This window comes from Aulonocara sp. 'chitande type north' Nkhata Bay, linkage group LG3, assembly GCF_057382095.1.
Source record: "Aulonocara sp. 'chitande type north' Nkhata Bay isolate Kocher_YH1m ecotype deep benthic linkage group LG3, A_spYH_male_GT1.1, whole genome shotgun sequence".
NCBI classification, from domain to species: Eukaryota; Metazoa; Chordata; class Actinopteri; order Cichliformes; family Cichlidae; genus Aulonocara; species Aulonocara sp. 'chitande type north' Nkhata Bay.
This window is the reverse complement of record NC_141346.1, coordinates 27,612,973-27,631,746: the sequence shown is the minus strand read 5'-3', so window position 1 is coordinate 27,631,746 and position 18,774 is coordinate 27,612,973. Positions and strand designations below refer to the sequence as shown.

The following is an 18,774-nucleotide window of genomic DNA, read 5'->3' as shown; positions in this document are numbered from 1 at the left end:
GATTTTACTGTGAAGCTTTTTTATACCAGGGGAATCATAAATACTTCAGTGATGTAAATGTTGCTCTCAGAAGCTGGAAACTCCAAGCAAAACTCACTGAACCATAAATAACTGTAGATCACAATATGATGAGAAATGAGGGCTGAAATGTGAGGAGGTTTCAGACGGTGCAGACTTATGGACGTATCATAGATTTGTATTAAATGTGGTTTATGAAAAGTTCATTACTGCTTTGTAGATTTGCCCTCATTAACATACTGTCTGACCTGCTGACTTACACAGGTCAGCTTCACTGTTTGATTCTGATAACTGAGCTGACACAGGCTCTGTGATCTGCAGTAAATAAAAAGGGTTAAACACACAGTATCGCTCTCAAACCGCTCCTCTTCCTGGAATGAGACACAGCCTGATAAACAAGACAGGCTCCATTCACTGCAGAAACATGTTGTTGAGATCAGAGCTCAGACTAGTTTCAGTTATAAGGAAGAGAAACTCACACAGTCACTGACACTGAGAGGAGAAATGGCGCAGAAAGGAGTTCAGCTGGACCGAGAAACCTTCTCTTGTTCCATCTGTTTGGATCTACTGAAGGATCCGGTGACTATTCCCTGTGGACACAGCTACTGCAGGAACTGTATTAAATCTCACTTTGATGAAGAGGACAGGAAGGGAATCCACAGCTGCCCTCAGTGCAGGAAGACTTTCACACCGAGGCCTGTCCTGGAGAAAAACACCATGTTAGCAGCTTTAGTGGAGCAGCTGAAGAAGACTGGACTCCAAGCTGCTCCAGCTGATCACTGCTATGCTGGACCTGAAGATGTGGCCTGTGATGTCTGCACTGGGAGGAAGCTGAAAGCCATCAAGTCCTGTTTATCTTGTCCAGCCTCTTACTGTGAGAAACACCTCCAACCTCACTATGATGCAGCTCAATTAAAGAAACACAGGCTGGGCAATCCTAGAAGAAGATCCAAGGATCTTCCTGTGCAATTCTGCTCTCGTCATGATGAGGTGATGAAGATTTTCTGTCGTACTGATCAGCAGAGTATCTGTTATCTCTGCACAATGGATGAACATAAAGGCCATGAAACAGTCCCAGCTGCAGCAGAAAGGACTGAGAAGCAGAAGGAGCTCGAGGTGAGACGACTAAACATCCAGCAGAGAATCCAGGAGCGAGAGAAAGATGTGAAGCTGCTTCAACAGGAGGTGGAGGCCATCAATGGCTCTGCTGATAAAGCAGTGGAGGACAGTGAGAAGATGTTCACTGAGCTGATCCGTCTCCTCCAGAAAAGAAGCTCTGATGTGAAGCAGCAGGTCAGATCCCAGCAGGAAACTGAAGTGAGTCGAGTCAAAGAGCTTCAGGAGAAGCTGGAGCAGGAGATCGCTGAGCTGAAGAGGAAAGACGGCGAGCTGGAGCAGCTCTCACACACAGAGGATCACAACCAGTTTCTACACAACTACCCCTCACTGTCAGCACTCAGTGAGTCTACACACTCATCCAGCATCAATATTCGTCCTCTGAGCTACTTTGAGGATGTGACAGCAGCTGTGTCAGAGACCAGAGATAAACTACAGGACATTCTGAGAGAGGAATGGACAAACATCTCACTGACAGTCACTGAAGAGGATGTTTTACTGTCACCACCAGAGCCAAAGACCAGAGCTGGATTCTTAAAATATTCACATGAAATCACACTGGATCCAAACACAGCAAACAGACGTCTGTTATTATCTGAAGGGAACAGAAAAGTAACATTGATGAACCAACAACAGTCTTATTCTGATCATCCAGACAGATTCACTGAATGGTCTCAGGTCCTGAGTAGAGAGAGTCTGACTGGACGTTGTTACTGGGAGGTGGAGTGGAGAGGGAGAGGAGTTCGTGTAGCAGTCGCATACAAGAATATCAGCAGAGCGGGGACGGGCAATGAATGTTTATTTGGAAACAATGACAAATCTTGGGCATTACGTTGTGACACAAACAGTTTTCAATTTTGGCACAACAAAGTCCAAACTGTCCTCTCAGGTCCTCGGTCCTCCAGAGTAGGAGTGTACCTGGATCACAGAGCAGGTATTCTGTCTTTCTACAGCGTCTCTGAAACCATGACTCTCCTCCACAGAGTCCAGACCACATTCACTCAGCCGCTCTATGCTGGATTTTGGCTTTATTCCTTTGATGGAGACACTGCAGAGTTGATTAAAGTCAAATAGAGAAGACAGGTTCATGTTGATCCCTGACCATTATATGTACTTGTGTAGTTTCTAAATGAGGCTTTAAATTTTAGAAGCTGAGAAGTTCAGTGGTCCATTGATGTGTGAAAATAATATTGCACTGATTCAAACTGTACTTACATTTATATAACTTACATCAATATAAATCTGAATTTGTTCTTATGGCTGATAATCATGTGAGTTTAAATGATACTACTCTTCATATTCAGCATGTTTGAAATCTGTCATCAGTCTGGTTAGTGCTTTTATTCTGTAGTTGCTGTAGTGGGTTGTCAAATGCAAAAATATATTGGAGCTGCAGTGATTCATCATGTTGGGTCTAAACTCAGACCCCGCTGTATCCAGGACTTATTCCCATGAAAGAAAAACAAGGCAACAGTGTTCGATCGATTTCTTGCGCAAGGGAGGCCCTTCCATCTGTGACCAGCACGTTGAAATGACCACACTGGTGGCCTCCTCTCGCTGCCTTTTATTGACAAACTTCAAACAATAGTTTACAAAACACCTCCCCCTGCAACCCCCTTTGGTTACAAAGACAAGGCACTGTATGTAAGTGTGTGTGTGTGTGTGTGTGTGTGTGTGTGTGTGTGTGTGTGTGTGTGTGTGTGTGTGTGTGTGTGACCTCCTGCTGAAAAAAGGGTCATAAACCCAGGAAGCTTACATCAGAAGAAACAGATCTTTCAGATAGGATGTATCTACAATAAAACCTCCCCCAGCACAGTGTGGCTGCTTAAACTAAGACTGTACAAATTTAAGAAACACAATGGCAACATTCAACAATTAGACTTAACACATCAGTTAGTCAATTATTAGAGAATTGATTGTTTTATCATTATTTTAGTCTCATTTAAAGCTGGTTCCAGTTTCTGAAATGTGAAGATTGTTGATTTTCTTTATCATATATGACTGTAAACTTAATGTCTTTGAGGTTAAAACTTTTAAAATGTAACAAAAATTAAATACTTAATGTTTGACATTTAATTTTATATTTCATATGTAAAGTTTGATCACACTCGATTATTTATACATTTAAATATAAAACTAAATAACACAGGCCTGTATATTGTGGAGGATACACATGTTTCTTTGCCCTGAGCTGTGTCTGGCAGGCAGAGTGTCTCCACAAATCTGAAGCTTCTGATTTGGAGAAAATGAGCTGAGGGAGACACCTGGTGGACAAACACAGACATGACAGGAAGAAAGACTAAAGTGCAGAGTGGAGACAAACAGCTGGAAATACTTGTTGGAAAAGATTGTCATGCTTCAGAAAAACACACAGCACACACTCTAACAGTCCTTTATTTGCACTGAAGGAGACACGTGAAGAAACCAAATCACACAATAATGAAGTGAACACATTTATAGTCAGTGTTCAAGATGATGGATAGAAATGAAAATCATGGAGCATTTATGCATTTTTACGTCTGTGTCACAGAAACTGTTCAGCTATTCTCTGTTTATTAGTCTGTTTATCAGGAACCTCTGTTGATTTTACATGTAAAGGATTTTCCTTCTATCATTGAACCTTTTAAGGGTTTTCTCTTAGTAGTTTTGGGGAGTTTTTAATTAGATTTACAGCTTCAGAATAACTTTGTGATGTCAGATCAGAAAGTCTGTGTCCAACCCTGGTGTTTGATCAGATGTTTGATCCCTGCAGGGTTGGATTTTTTTCTATGAATGTTGAATTTGTTGTATTTGATTTGAGTTAGATTTTTACTGATGGATGATTCGTTGTAAAGTGGATCTACCAACAGTTAATTTTTTTGAACAAAGGTTCTTTACACTAAAGTGAGGCAGGAGATGTGCTTCCAAGATTTATTATTCAGACAGAGAAAGCAACTTCACATTCAACCATACAGGGAAGAGGAGTTCAGGACTGAGGCTTACCAGCAGGTGAGAATGGTCGACACAAGGGGAAGGCGGATCCATCAAATAAATAAATTAAAAAAAATAGATCAACTCAGGCGCTTTTGAACGTGCACTCAATCGTGAAGGGAATCCGGTCCTGGATCAGTCCTGGGTGCTACTGAAACAGGGAAGAATGATTAGATGATGTTTGCCGGCTGACAAAAGCAGCATTCACTGACACCACAACCCTGAACCCGCTGATCCTCCCCTGCAGCCACAAACCACACCCCGCCACAAATACCTCAAACTTTACATGAGCAAAATTGTGCAACAACAACGCATAAACCTCACAACTTTTCAAGACACACAAAATTAAACAATGCTTCATCAAAGAAAAGCAATACACAATTAACCCCACCTCAAACAGGTGCACACACACTCACTTTAAATTATTAAGGCTCCATTTAAGACATCGAACATGGTCACTGCTCAAGTGACAGAACTGCACAAAACCACACTGAATGCAGAGGACACAAACCAACGCACACAGCAGCAAAAAGAACTACAGCAACACAACCGAGAACAAACGAGAAGCACAAAACAGGAAAACAAACTGAGAACAAAACAGCAGGATATCCCTCAGCAGCAGCTACAATATCTTCAGACTGACAAACTGCATTTAGCAGAACAACAATTTAAATTCAAAGAACAGGAAACTGCAGTTTATACAAACCGGGTCCACTAAACTACTCCACCTGAACAGGAGAGGAGCGCTTCCTGGACCGGTGTTTGTCAAAACGTCAGACATTGTCAGATTGGCCGAAAACGGCGTTCACGCCACCGTCGCTCCAGTACAGCTGAGCAGACTGCAACCGTGGGAGAGAGTGACTGTGTTTCACACGCTCAGCTCGAGCTTTCTGATCCTGGACTTCATGACAGATCTACCACTGTGAGTAACACTGTTTCGTCTTCCGTGGACTCTGTATCTCCTAAATCAGAAAACTCTGTTACTGTGTGTTTGAACTCTACAGACATTATTCAGAGTGACTACTTGGTGTCAAGTTATTCACCGGTTGTCCTCGTTAGTGATCTTTGTGTTCCTGAGCCGTCAGACTCTGGTAATGCTCGCAGTGTTTTCTCTGAGTTAGCCAATAAGGATTTTCCAGCTGTTGAGCTGAACAAAGGACTGTTATTCCACCCCAGACTCACCTACACGCTGTTACTGGCACTGTATCCCCGCTGGACTGTTTTACTCCTCAGCCTGTTGATTCTGAGGTTTCCCAGCCTGAGCCCAGCCACACACCATCAACAGCTGGAAATAAAACAGTGCGTGCTGAGGAGCACAAACAGTCGAAGACTTTGTCCTGTAGCCGATGCTCCTTCTAGTGACTGGTTTGTGTTCCAACCTGTTTTGTCTTTTCACATTTCCGGTGTTGCCCAGCCAGCCCTGGACACAGTAAAACTTCTGCATCTGAGACTTCCTGTGTTGGTCCGACAGTTTTCCAGTCTGTGATCTTTTCTGCGCCTCAGCTGGTAAACGTAAATGGTAACAGAGTGCAACCTGCCACAGTTAAACTGGCTAAAATGCTTGAACTTAGCACAGACTTTGTTGGTTCCTGTTTACACCTCAGCTTCTTCTTATTTTATATATATGGCCTGGTCATGGGGAACGAGACAGAGCACAGGAAATATTCGTTTTTGTTTTTTGGCTTTTTTTTATTTCTCCAAATGATCTCAGAAAAGCACAGTTTTAAGCACAGTGTTTTAGTTTTTGTGGTTTTGAGTGAAAACATTTAAGTTTAACGTTAAACCCAGGAAGAGTTCCCACTTTGGGTTCCAGTTTAAGCAGATTATTAAAGTAGATCTAATTTTAACAACTTCACGGCACCTGTTGAACTGTCACTAACCCAAAACCAGCGACAGCTCTAATCCTGCTCCACAGGCTCAGCCTAAAACACCTGTAACTTTCAAGGTCTGAGACAACAATAAATATCAAACTATCACAGTGTATTAATAATTAATATTCATAATATATGTGTAATACTATTTTTATTATTATTTGATTTGATTTTCCTGTTTGCAGCAAACAATTTTGCAAGCAGAGCTGCTGTCAGTCCACAGTAGAGGCCGATCCTTCCTCGTCTCTCTACTGCAGAGACACAAACACATCTGGGTTTCTCACATTCATTAAAATCAATTACACCAACAACACATCACAACACATTTTCTTTGGTCTGTTTTACTCTAAATTCACATTTATATGAAACATTTCTGCTGATCTACACAGACCAACTGTCAGCAGAGTCAGTATCAAATATCAGAAAGTGATTATTACCAGTCTACTTTCATAAGTCACCAGTATCCTCTAAACGTCATGTTGCCTCCTGTCATTCAGAGGTGTGAGCTGAGCTGGAGCCGCAATAATGTAGAAACTATGAAACAGAAGAAACTGCAGCGCACAGGAAACATTTATGACACGTTGAGTTATGATTACAAGTGTGTGAGTCAGTGTTGTGTTTCACTTCTTAAGACTCAAACACTGCTGTGTTTTGCTTTTAAAATGTACATTTATAAATCCATAAAATATCTTTACATGTACTATTATTAATTATTTTTAAATAGATGAATAGAAAAATAACATTTGTTCATAACACAATTTCAACTTATCAATCAAAACATTAAAGCTTCAAGTACAAAGTTTAAGTCTCTAAATGAATCCTGAGGGTCTGAACTCACAGCTACACTCTGAGAGTTTGTATGAGATCAGAGAATAAAGCAGCAGATCACTGTGGATCGAAGAACACAAACACCACTGATTCTGTAAGAAAAGAAAAGCATCACCTCCTGTTCTACGCTACAGCGTAATCAGAGCTTATCATACATAATCATCATCATAAAATCAACGTGAATACTTCATTACAAACTGCCATTCAGTAAAAAACTGAATCACAGGAAATGAAATAAAGCTAAACATCTCAAATCAGCTTCACGTTGCTGTGAGGTCGATGGTTTCATTGTGTTTCATTATCAGCGACAGTCTGTTTACCTTCAAAATAATGTAAACTTGAAAAACTGTTTCCTTCATCAAGTTTATGATTATAGTCATGAATGAACAGACTTGCATGAAGTTCATGATTTCTTGGATCACGTCTCATTATTTTGTCCATCATGTGTTGTCCTCGGGATTCCCATATACTTGTTTAACATTCACCTCGAGACCCGTGGCCCGAGGACAACACAAGGGTTACAGTGACCTCCAAAAGTCTCATTCACATTGTTGATCAAACGGTTTCCACTGACTGATCTGAGGAAGTTTTCTGACTCCATTATTAGATGAGTTAAGTTGCATTAGTAATGAAGGCTGTGAAATAAATCTATTGAATCCAAGTTTAAAGCTTTACTGTTTCTGACATCACTGTGAATAACATCATATCCTTTTAGGACTTCCTGACCATCATAATGAGAACAAAGAGAATCCTGTAAACTGAGAAAACTGATTATTGGTTCTTTTGATCAACACTGCATGTAGAGGAATATTAACATTAGAGTCCTGAGATCTGCTTCCTTAACACAAGATATTTTTGCTTGAAAGTGGAAACCAGAAATAGTGTGTTTGGCCGCTCCAGTGTCAGAGGACTTGGGGGCGTGACGATGAGTTTTGTGATTCGGTGAAGAGCAATCAGGCTGTCACAAGTGGACTGGGAGGAGTGAAGGTGCAGTGAAATGTGCTTTCACAGCAGGATGGATTTAATTCTTAAACTGTCTCTGTTGAGGTTTTGTAGACATGTGACTGCTTATCATGTGACATTAACTTGTCAGTCATTTTGAACGTGGAGTAATCCTGATACATCAAGTGAGTGAAAAACCTGGAAATATTGGCCCCATCTCAATATGCGTACTCGTGTTCTCGTGAACTCGTAATACGTCATCAATCGGAGACCAAGTACTGTTCCAATTCAAAGCACGCATCAAGCTGAGGACGCAAAAGAATCCCCGGATGTGTTCTCGCTCCACCTGTTTTATCGAGGACGCATTGGTGGTGATTTTTTTGTGTTTTTGGTGCAGCTAAATATCCCAGAATACATTTCTTCCAAAACTCAAACGCGGCAATGGTGGAGGAGCGCGGCTAAACACTTTTAAATATTAAATATTACTCTTTCTGGGTCACAAAATGAACTTTATTTTCAGGCAAGAATGTATCTCTGTAAACTTTAAATATCTGCTCGATTTATCAGGATATTTCCAAAAGTGCTCTGATGTCGAAGACGTCTGTTACCCACCAGCTTGATAGCAGACCAAGAGGTCAAGGATCACTAGAGCCCGGCGAGAAGAGTGGATTCAAAACCCCCCGCGGTCTTTCATTACTCAAGTTAAACATGATATATACGTCTCTTAGATAACTTTGAAATGTTAATGTTTGGTTTATTTCAAGCATTAACATTTCGAACAGTGTTTTAAACACTGATTTCCTTTCCGATACGATACCAAGTAAAATTCAGGGTGATACTGATCCATAACTGACACTCTGTACAAACACGTAATGTTTCATTGTATTTCAAAATCCAATATGTAATTGTATTATGTAATTGTAATAATATATAATATATAATATATAATATATATATAATATATATATATATATATATATATATTATATATTAGTGGTGTTGCCACAACAACTCACTGTCTTGCCACGTGTATCGCAAACAGTTTCTTGGCTGTTTGTGGAGGTAAAATACGTCCACACGTGACTCCGTTTACACTCAGCCATTGTTGTGAGTGCGCACGCCAGGGGGCTGCAACACATGTATACAGCTGTATTTCACATATGACTATGAAAGGCATAAGAGGAAGTAGTTCCTTCCAATTTAGACGATCCGAATGATACAGTTTCTTTCCACTGTGTTCTGATTAATTAAAAACTAGAAATTTACTCCAAAGTACTAAAATGTTGATATTCTAATATGAGAATCAATTCTATAACATAAATTACTGGTATTGAAAGAATCGATATTTCAGTATCGATCTGCACACCACTAATGTTAACAGTGTTTTATTTGTTCCTGAGAAAATCGGTTTGGCTGAGATTAGCTGACTCTGGATTAAACCTAACATTAAAAATATTTTCATTCAGCAGGAAACAGTTTAACCGGGAACAAAAACAGCTGTTAATACGTAGTTTACTCTTAGTTAACTATGCTAACCAAGAGTAAACAAACAATTATGTGTTCCTGGTTATGGAGGAATTGTGTAACGGGCTGAATATGGATGTTCACTTACTCCCTTCAAATGTGTTTACTAGTTCTATGACCTGTGACCCTGGCACTCTCCTCGTCTTCACACCAGACAGTTTCTATCATTATGTTATCAACAAGGCCTTGAATGGACAAGATCTGAAGGCCATATACAGGTTCAGTGAAGGTGGTGTTGAAGGTGTGCAGGTGGATCAGTTTGTCAGAGGAGACGCTGTAGGAGGACACAATCCCTGCAGAACAGTCCACATACACTGCTACACTGCCACACTCACCGCTGAGGGGAGCAGAGGGATGGCTCTTGCTATGTAATCGTGGTCTCCATAGTAACCAACACCATCATGACAGTAGAGACTCCAGGACTGAGAAGTCCTTACAAACCTGCTGTCATCACTGTGTGGTTTATTCTGCAGCTCACTTACTTGTTTTTCTCTTGATGTTGATAATTTGATGTTAGTAATTTATTAACATCAAGAATAATATCTGTATATTACTCTATTGTATATAGTATTTGTATTCTATTTATTCTATTGTTTATAGTATTTAATTTTATTCTATTCTACTGTGTACAGTATCTTATTCTAATCCTGTTCCAGAGTTTTTCTAATGTTTTGCTATGTAACTTTGCACTGTCCACTTTCTGCTGTAACAAAAGCAATTTGCTCAGCTCTTTCTGGGACAGTGGCGCGGCTGCCCCTCTGTTGGTCTTCCTTGGTCTCTTGTGCTCTGAGGGTCTCTGGATGTCTGGAGCCTGGATCTCCTCCATACCTGCTTCATGCCCTGGAGGACGGGGCTGTGGCCCCCACACCCTCTAGCAGATCATTACATGAAGGAACCTGTTAAATACAAGCGCGCTCATGCTCACAGGTGTACACACGGGTGCTCAAACACACAAACTACACCCTTTTTGGCTCCTACCTCGACGCACACTGTGCGCTGTCGATCTTACGTGCTGCACAATAACATTTAATATTTAGTATTTACTGTTATATTCACATAGATCATTGCGATGATGTTTTGCTATATTTCTGTCTTTTTTTTGCTTGTTTTCTCTTCTTTCTTTCTCAACAGGTGATCCATGTGATTGATACATGTATTTATTGTCTGTTTGTTTTGTTGGTTTTTGTTTATTGCCCTTTATCACCGTTCCTCTTCCCCGCTGTTTTTCTTTCCCTCTTTCTTTCCCCCAGTCAAGTCTGTCCCGTATTTAGCAAAGTGAAAATAAAATGAAATAAACAATAAAAGGTGAATCCAATACGGCAAGGCTGGGATGGTCCATTTGGTAAAGTTAGTCCGTTGGGCATCTTTCTTTGCCTTTAGACAATAATTCTGATGGCAAGAAAACAACAACAATTTCCCGCGTGTGGGACTAATAAAGGTTCTGTTATCTTAAAGGCACTTACTGTACTGTGATTTTACTTGCACTGACACGCCTACGCTGTCCGACTGTATTTAACAGGTGCTGCCTTTCACTTGAATTTCTTATCAAGTGAAAGGCAGCACGGTGGTTAGCACTGTTGCCGCACAGCAAGAAGGTCCTGAGTTCAATTCCACCATCAGGCCGGGGTCTTTCTGTGTGGAGTTTGCATGTTCTCCCCGTGTTTGCGTGGGTTCCCTCCGGGTACTCCGGCTTCCTCCCACTGTCCAAAGACATGCAGCTTGTGGGGATAGGTTAATTGGATAATCCAAATTGTCACTAGGTGTGAATGTGAGTGCGAATGGTTGTCTGTCCCTGTGTGTTGGCCCTGCGACAGACTGGCGACCTGTCCAGGGTGTACCCCGCCTCTCGCCCTATGACAGCTGGGATAGGCTCCAGCGCCCCCCGCGACCCTGAAAAGGATAAGCGGAAGCGAATGGATGGATGGATGGTTATCAAAAGTTATCAAGTTATCAATTTCATGTTTCCTGTTTGGACTTCTTAATGATCCAGATCTTTAATGGTCCAGCAGGTTATAGATGACAGAATGACGATCAGAGAGGAAGCACATTAATTAATCCAACTATTATTAAACGTATTAAAGTTTCAGTGTTTTGACTCTGCTTCTGCGTCGGTTTTGTTTGGATCGGTGGAGTTTGAGGAAATTTAAAGTGCACATTGAGGAAATACAAGAGCAGTTCAGCCCTTAAACCTCTCACATAAACCAAAACTATATTCAGTGTTTGAACTGCAGTGTTGCTGCTTCATGTTGAGAAAGAAATTAAGCCAACGACACCTCTATGCTGATGTAGCGATGTTGAGTGTCTCAGAAAAACAAACTGGGACTGACAGGATTCTCTGTGCAGGACCAACTTTGGATCAGAGCGAATCATCAGTCACATCAACAAAAGACTCTGAGCTGCTTTAATTACAGGAAGTGATGTGTGCTGTGTAACATGACTTATGTTAATTCAGGCTCCTGTTATCCTGGGATTGAATTCACAGCCGTAATCATTAATGTGCCTGAAAGGAGAGATTAATTCTAAGACACATTCCTGGAAAGCTGATCTCCTTTTCCCCACACTGTGAACACAAAACCCAAATTTCAAGCTGCATTCACAAAACCAAACTTTCACCGCCAAACAATTCAAAACTGAACTATGCCATCAAATCATGCCTCAAGTCAATCTAAATTAAATACTCTACTGAGTAGTTGCTAAGCACTACATAGAAAAAAGGAAAACACAATGCTCAGGACATGAAGCTGTCACGGGTAATGGGAAAGTACGGACTCAGTCGCGGAGCTCTGGATGCAAAGTACACAGTGCGTTTATTTACAGTGCCCAAAAACAGTTTCAAAACACAAAGTGAAGTGCAAAGTCCAACAGTGATCTTCTCCAAACTCCCAGTAGTGCGCAGGTGAGTTTCCAAAGTGATTCTCAGAGTGTGTGTTCTCCTCCAATAGCTTAATCCACAGGCTCCTTCTCTCCAACCTCCATATCTCTTCCTCCCAGAGGTGGGACCAAGTCATTGTTTTGCAAGTCTCAAGTAAGTCTCAAGTCTTTATCCTCAAGTCTCAAGTCAAGTCTCAAGTAATGTCAGGCAAGTCAGAGTCGAGTCTCAAGTCACTGGTGTAAAAGTCCGAGTCAAGTCACAAGTCTGAAACTTTGAATTTCAAGTCCTTTCGAGTCTTTAAAAAAAAAAACAACGAAAAAAAGCATGTTGCAGTTATGCTAAATGTAAATATTAGACCATGTAATTTTAAAATCTGTGTTTTTCTCAACACATGACAAAATAGTGAACTTAGAAAATATACACAAATTGTGAAATTGCACCTCTTTAAAATGCAGCTCAATTAAACCTAGCTCCAAGAATAATTTTCACCGACAGTTCTGAGATACGCTGCATGTTATTCTTGGATGCGGTTGTAGGACCAGCTTTAAAATCGCATGACAAAAATATCATACACATTAAAAAAAAACTGTATCACCAACGTAGCCTGGACAACATTTGCTAGTTAGATGAAGTCAGCTATCTCATCTTAGCATATTTATATGCATATTTATAATTATACGGTTCTTGGAGTGAGTGCATACACTCATGAAGTTTAGTAACTTCCGGTCACTGCAACAAGCCCAGGTACAGTTTACCGACGGATGGGTGCAGGACCTTGAAATGCACCGTGTAGAACGAAAGACCATCGTACGTATCATAAGTTTACCAGTCTCACAAATCGTCGTCATAAATACACATTCGTTAACAGTTTATTAATAGGACCTTTGAGCTCAACGGTAATTAATTAGTAGTGGAAATAATTTCTGGTAGCGTCACAGAAATGTAGCAGTGACAACAATATTGTATGCTGTAATCGTACTGGGCAATTAGTGATACAAAAAACCTGTTTTATCCTGTGAATAAAAGCATATGTTTTTGTCAATGTACCATAATAACAGAAGCGAAACACAATATTGTGTCAGGACAATTCACTATTTATGCACAATAAACAAAGGAGCATAGCGCGACAATTTCTGCTCAGCGCCAGACTTGCTTGTAACCTATATCACCAATTATGTTATGAAAATGACGTATTAACTACTAAAAAACACTGACCTTTGTGTAAATGCTTGGAGCAGACTAACCTGTGAGCTGGAGGGTTCTGGGACGTTATATTTGACCTTTGAATGGCTGCAATCCAGGCCACCCGTCGCCTCTTTGTTACTTCGGAAACATGGCTCGAACAATTTCTCTTCAACGACGTAATCCGATAACAACCGATCTCTTTACCCGTCGGCTTCCCGTGGCTGTCATGCGACCGTCTATTGCAGTTAATAATACAACGGCTTCTTGTGTTTCTTTTTATCGCTGTATAACTGATTTTAATTGAAAGCCTGCGTGCGCTAGTACCGCTTGCCACGAGTTCCCAGAATCCTTTGCGGTTCTACCCGTGAATGACGTCACATTTTCAATCTCTATATAATATGCATGTTAAATTTTATATTTGGGGTAAAATATCAAGTCTTTTCAAGTAAACCGGTTCAAGTCCAATTCAAGTCCCAAGTCATTGGTGTAAAAGTCCAAGTCAAGTCACAAGTCTTAGAACATTTTTTCAAGTCAAGTCTAAAGTCATAAAATTAATGACTCGAGTCTGACTCGAGTCCAAGTCATGTGACTCGAGTCCACACCTCTGCTTCCTCCTATAAACAACAGGTGAGGAAGCTAGCCGGCTAAAGCTAAGCAGGACGTCACAAAACACTCTTTACTACCGAGCTTCAAGTACAATCCAGCGTCAACTGCCATCCGGACACACAGTTAAATACCTCAGCCCACAACGAAGGATGATCAGTGACAGCTGGGTGGCAAATTAGGTGCGGGTGTGTCAGACACTGGGTGGAGGAGGAGAGAGAGAGAAGCACACACATACAACAACAACAACAACAATCTTTATTTATAGAGCACATTAAAAGCCAGGGGCATGCCAAAGTGCTTTACATGAAACAATAAAACAATAAAATGATTTACACTAAAACATCAGAATCATATAGGTGTGGGATTATGTTCACAGGTAAAAACCACTAATAGGAACAGTCAATAGCACACAGCTGTAGCAAAGAGAACTGTACCATCATACACAGTGATAGAGGACATAGGCAACGCAACAATAAAATAATAAAATAATTAAGACTATAACGTCAGAGTCATATAAGTGTGAGATACACACACAGGCAGGTCGCCCCGGGAAGGACCGTCCGACCATGACAATAAAGGGTGTCCAATTTAAGGAATAAGTACAATTATGTGTTTAGGTGGTTTAAGTATTGATGGAAACATGCAGTAGTTTAGTATTGGTTAAAATACCTATAAAGAAAGGTAGATTTCCAGTCATGATTTAACTGTTGTTTTAATAAAAAGCAACTGTGCGAAAGAGGTGGAAAATCAACACCATAGCTCAACAGTGTTTCAATATCAGAATCTGACATTGTTTCAATGTCAACAGTATTAGAAAATATAACGTTCAATCAATGTCAGGTTTCAACATTGATTCAACATCAAAACCTGACGTTGTTTCAACATTAAAAAAAGGTGCAAGAGTGACGTTAGGTCAACATCACACTTCAACGTTGATTCAATGACATCACCTGATATTGACTCAACGTAGTTTCAATGTTTCCTTGCTATCTGGGACACTATTCTGTTAAATCCATCACAGTGCAGCAAACTAACCTGTTTATCCTGCACTAACCTGTAACTTTCAAATAAACCAGTGAGTCTGAAAGGAACTTTTAAAGAACACTGATCACATTACCTGTTTAATTTTGCCTCATTTATTTTCTGGTGAGAAACGCCCCCTGTTGGCTAATGCTCAACTTATCTGTGAGCTCTGATGAAATGAAAATCCATTACAGTGATATTTTGTTTTTATCTTGCAGGTCAGTGAGTGAAATGCACCGGGTAAAATCAACAGGAAAAACTTCACATGTTCTTCCAGGTTCGTAGAGAGGAGCTCATGGTTCGCAGACAGCTGCCAGAGACGGAGAAACACAAGGACGGGTACAGATAAACTCCTCAGCCTGCAAACATCTAAACGTGTTACTGGAGTAACAAAACAACACACTTCACTCTGATGTCAACAGACAATTTTACATCTTGTAGCTGAAAGTGTGAACAGAACAATGATCATGATTTGGATCATAGACGACCATTAACTCTTCATGTGCTGGTGAGCTGCACTGAAACTGTGGCTGCAGACTCTGCCAAGTGTCAAGTGTCTGTTATTGTCATTACCATGTGCAGTCGTACAGTACAGAGTGAAATGACAGCTTTTCCCCGAGGCCCTGGTGCTACATATGACATATAATAGAAAAACACGGGACTACGTAAAGTGCAATCTGCAAAAAACTGCTAAGAAAACAAGACAAGACAGTGCAACACTAGACAGAACAGGGCGACACAGACACAAGACAGTGCAATGGATGTGTGTGTGTGTGTGTGTGTGTGTGTGTGTGTGTGTGTGTGTGTGTGTGTGTGTGTGTGTGTGTGTGTGTCCAGTCACTGAGTGTTCAGGAGTCTGACGGCTTGGGGGAAGAAACTGTTCCATAGCCTGGCAGTGAGGGCCCGAATGCTCCGGTACCTCTTTCCAGAAGGCAGCAGGGTGAAAAGTGTGTGTGAGGTCCTCCATGGTGCTGGTGGCGTTGCAGATGGAGCAGGTGCTGAAAGTGTCCTTGGTGGATGGAAGAGAGGCTCCAATGATCTTCTCAGCTGCTCTCACTATCCATTGTAGGGTATTGCAATCTGATATGGTGCAGTTACCACACCAGGCAGTGATGCAGCTGCTCAGGATGCTCTCGACAGTCCCTCTGTAGAAGGTGGTAAGAATGGATGATGGCAGATGGGCTTTCCTCAGCTTCTGCAGGAAGTAGACACGCTGCTGGGCTTTTTGGTTATGGAGCTGGTGTTGAGGGACCAGGAGAGGTTCTCCACCAGGTAGAGACCAAGGAATCTGGTGCTCTTGACAACCTCCACAGAGGATCTATTGATGTTAAGTGGGCAGTGATCAACAATCATCTCTTTTGTTTTGTCAACATTCAGAATCAGAATCAGAATACTTTATTAATCCCGAAGGAAATTAGGGTTACAGCAGGCAGCACGCTAATGGCGCATGCGCACTTACAAAGGAACCTTCTGACCAACTTTACACAAACATCACATTGGGCAGACATGTCAGAAAGGTAGGCTGATAGGAAAAAAAACAACAAAAATACATAACAGGTTTAGGTTTTTAATCTCAGGTTCTTCGGTGATGTTAATCCTGCAAAGCCTGAATGCTGAAACCAGGGATCAGGTGGACACTGTGCTACATCAGCACATAATCCACCATTGTTGGCTCACAGACCACCAAAAACTTCTTTTGGTGCTCTAAAAACCTTTAACTGATTCTGCTACAACAACTGGCCTCACTAAATGGAACTATGTTTTGGCACAAGCTTTGTACACTTTGTACACCAGATACACTGTAGCTTAAAGGCTACTTATTGAATAAGATGTGCAGTTGATTGATCTTAAATGATTCACTGATTGTTGACCATTTGCAAGTTATCAAATCAATCAAATATAAAATGAAAGGTGGGCTCTTGTATGTCCATTAAACATTTACAAGACAACATCAAAAACATGATAACATTAGCTGTCCTCTTACATGAACTGTCAATTGCCAGATTATTTAGTTTACTTACTGAATATTCTAATATAGTTAGAAAAATTAAAAATCACATTTGATTTCAATGGAAATGGAATATTAATGAATATGTCAATGTAAATACGCCAAAGTCAGCAATAAGGTTACTTTCATCTGTTGTCTTATAATGTTTGCTACACCAGTGTGTGAATGTGTGTGTGAATGGGTGGATGACTGAATGTAGTGTAAAGCGCTTTGGGGTCCTTAGGGACTAGAAAAGCTCTATACAAATAAAGGCCATTTACCATTTACACCTAACGTTTTGTGCACTTTGTTGCTTATAAATGTATTGTTTTTTAGGTTTTTCAGGAAAAAAAATATCAGTGAAGCACTCTCAAAAGCACATGTATAAAATACAAACAGCTGTAAACTCACTATGTGCTGAGCTGGAGCAACAATAATGTAGAAAATGTTTAAACTGAAGAAACTGCAGAAAACACAGGAAACATTTATGGCACATTTACTGATATTTGAACATGAATACAAGGGTCAGTGCTGGATTGGATTTCCCACAAACTCTGCAGGATCTGCAGGTTTTCATGTCTCTGCATAATGACTAGCTAAATCCATCATATACACTGTATATATTATACAAATACACAGTTAATGTTTAACATTAATACCTATCAGATACACGAGGTCTGTGAGGTCGACATGATTCTCATCAGTAAAGTGAACATGGAGCAAATTTCATCTTCTGACTGAAAAGTGACAGTTTGATAAAGTTTCCTTTTGAATGAACAGACTTCCATGAAGTTCATGATTTTGTGGATCGTGTCTCATTATTCTGTCCATCATGTTATTAAAGTGAACTCCAACAGTCTCGTTTACATTGTTGATCAAACTGTTTCCACTGATTGATCTGATGAAGTCTTCTGACATCTATTATTAGATGAGTAGAAATCCCGTTTTCTATTCAGACAGTCAATAGTAGTTTTTGGGTGACATGGGTGGTTGCCCAGGGCACATTGTGGTGGAGGGCGGCATCGTGGGCACCAGCAAAAAAAGCTGCTAGCACCCATACTGCCCCAACATCATGCCACCTCATTTTGGGGATTGCATAGGCACCGATTGGTTTTCTATCGCCCATTTGCTGGGAGTAAGGGCGCCCTCCGTTTGCGAGGTGCGCCTGCCGCTTGTGGCACAGGGAGGAGAGGGCAGGGCGGCGGGGGATTCTCTGATTGACTGGAGCAGCATCTCGCAAAATAAAAACAAACCAACAAACATGAAAACACCAGACATTATGATACAGACTTATAATTTCTTTTTTGAAATTTCAACGCGAAAAGTGAGTGCGAGAGCCTTCGGTGTGTCTGCTCGCTGCTGAAGTCAAACAAAGTCATCTCCGCTCCATACAGTCCAGTATATAGAGACGAGACGACGATCAATAACAATTTAAAATTTATAATTTAGAGTCGAAAGGGGACAGGGGTGGCTACTTCCAAATATTTCACATTTCATCCATAATGATGTAAATCCAAGCCATTTATGTATTCATGATTTGAATCCTGGGTTGTGTGAAATCCCAGAAATAAACCGTAGACAAAGCGAATCTGTGAACTAAGGTCTGTTAGGTTATGTTGTGGTGATCCTCGGGTTGGGGGATGGGTGTTCACTGGCGTGCAAAATTAAAACCAATAAAAGATGGACAAGAAAAGTTCAAAACCATCAGGTGCTCCGTTTAGAAAAAAGAGAAGAAGAGCAGAAACGATCAAAGCGGGAGTGTTCCCCCATGTGTTTACTAGTTCTTTGACCTACAACCCTGCAACTCTCCACAACTTCACACCACACAATTT

At 40.8% G+C, this 18,774-nt stretch overlaps 1 protein-coding gene across 4 annotated transcripts; it reads left to right on the top strand.

Annotated features, from left to right (window-relative positions):
• Positions 1-514: 514 nt before the first annotated feature.
• LOC147334949 (tripartite motif-containing protein 16-like) lies at positions 515-3,308 on the top strand. 4 transcript variants are annotated; one of them, XM_086286897.1, is made up of 3 exons: positions 515-1,273; positions 1,400-1,466; positions 1,584-3,308. In XM_086286897.1, exons 1-3 carry the CDS (start codon positions 523-525, stop codon positions 2,206-2,208), a joined length of 1,443 nt encoding a protein of 480 aa, XP_086143023.1. In that variant the 5' UTR covers positions 515-522; the 3' UTR covers positions 2,209-3,308. The 4 variants fall into 4 exon arrangements, with proteins under 4 accessions (XP_086143023.1, XP_086143021.1, XP_086143020.1 ...); XM_086286896.1 differs by having other exon boundaries at positions 523-557; positions 693-1,000; positions 1,073-3,308; XM_086286895.1 differs by having other exon boundaries at positions 515-981; positions 1,135-3,308.
• The last annotated feature ends 15,466 nt before the right edge of the window (positions 3,309-18,774 follow it).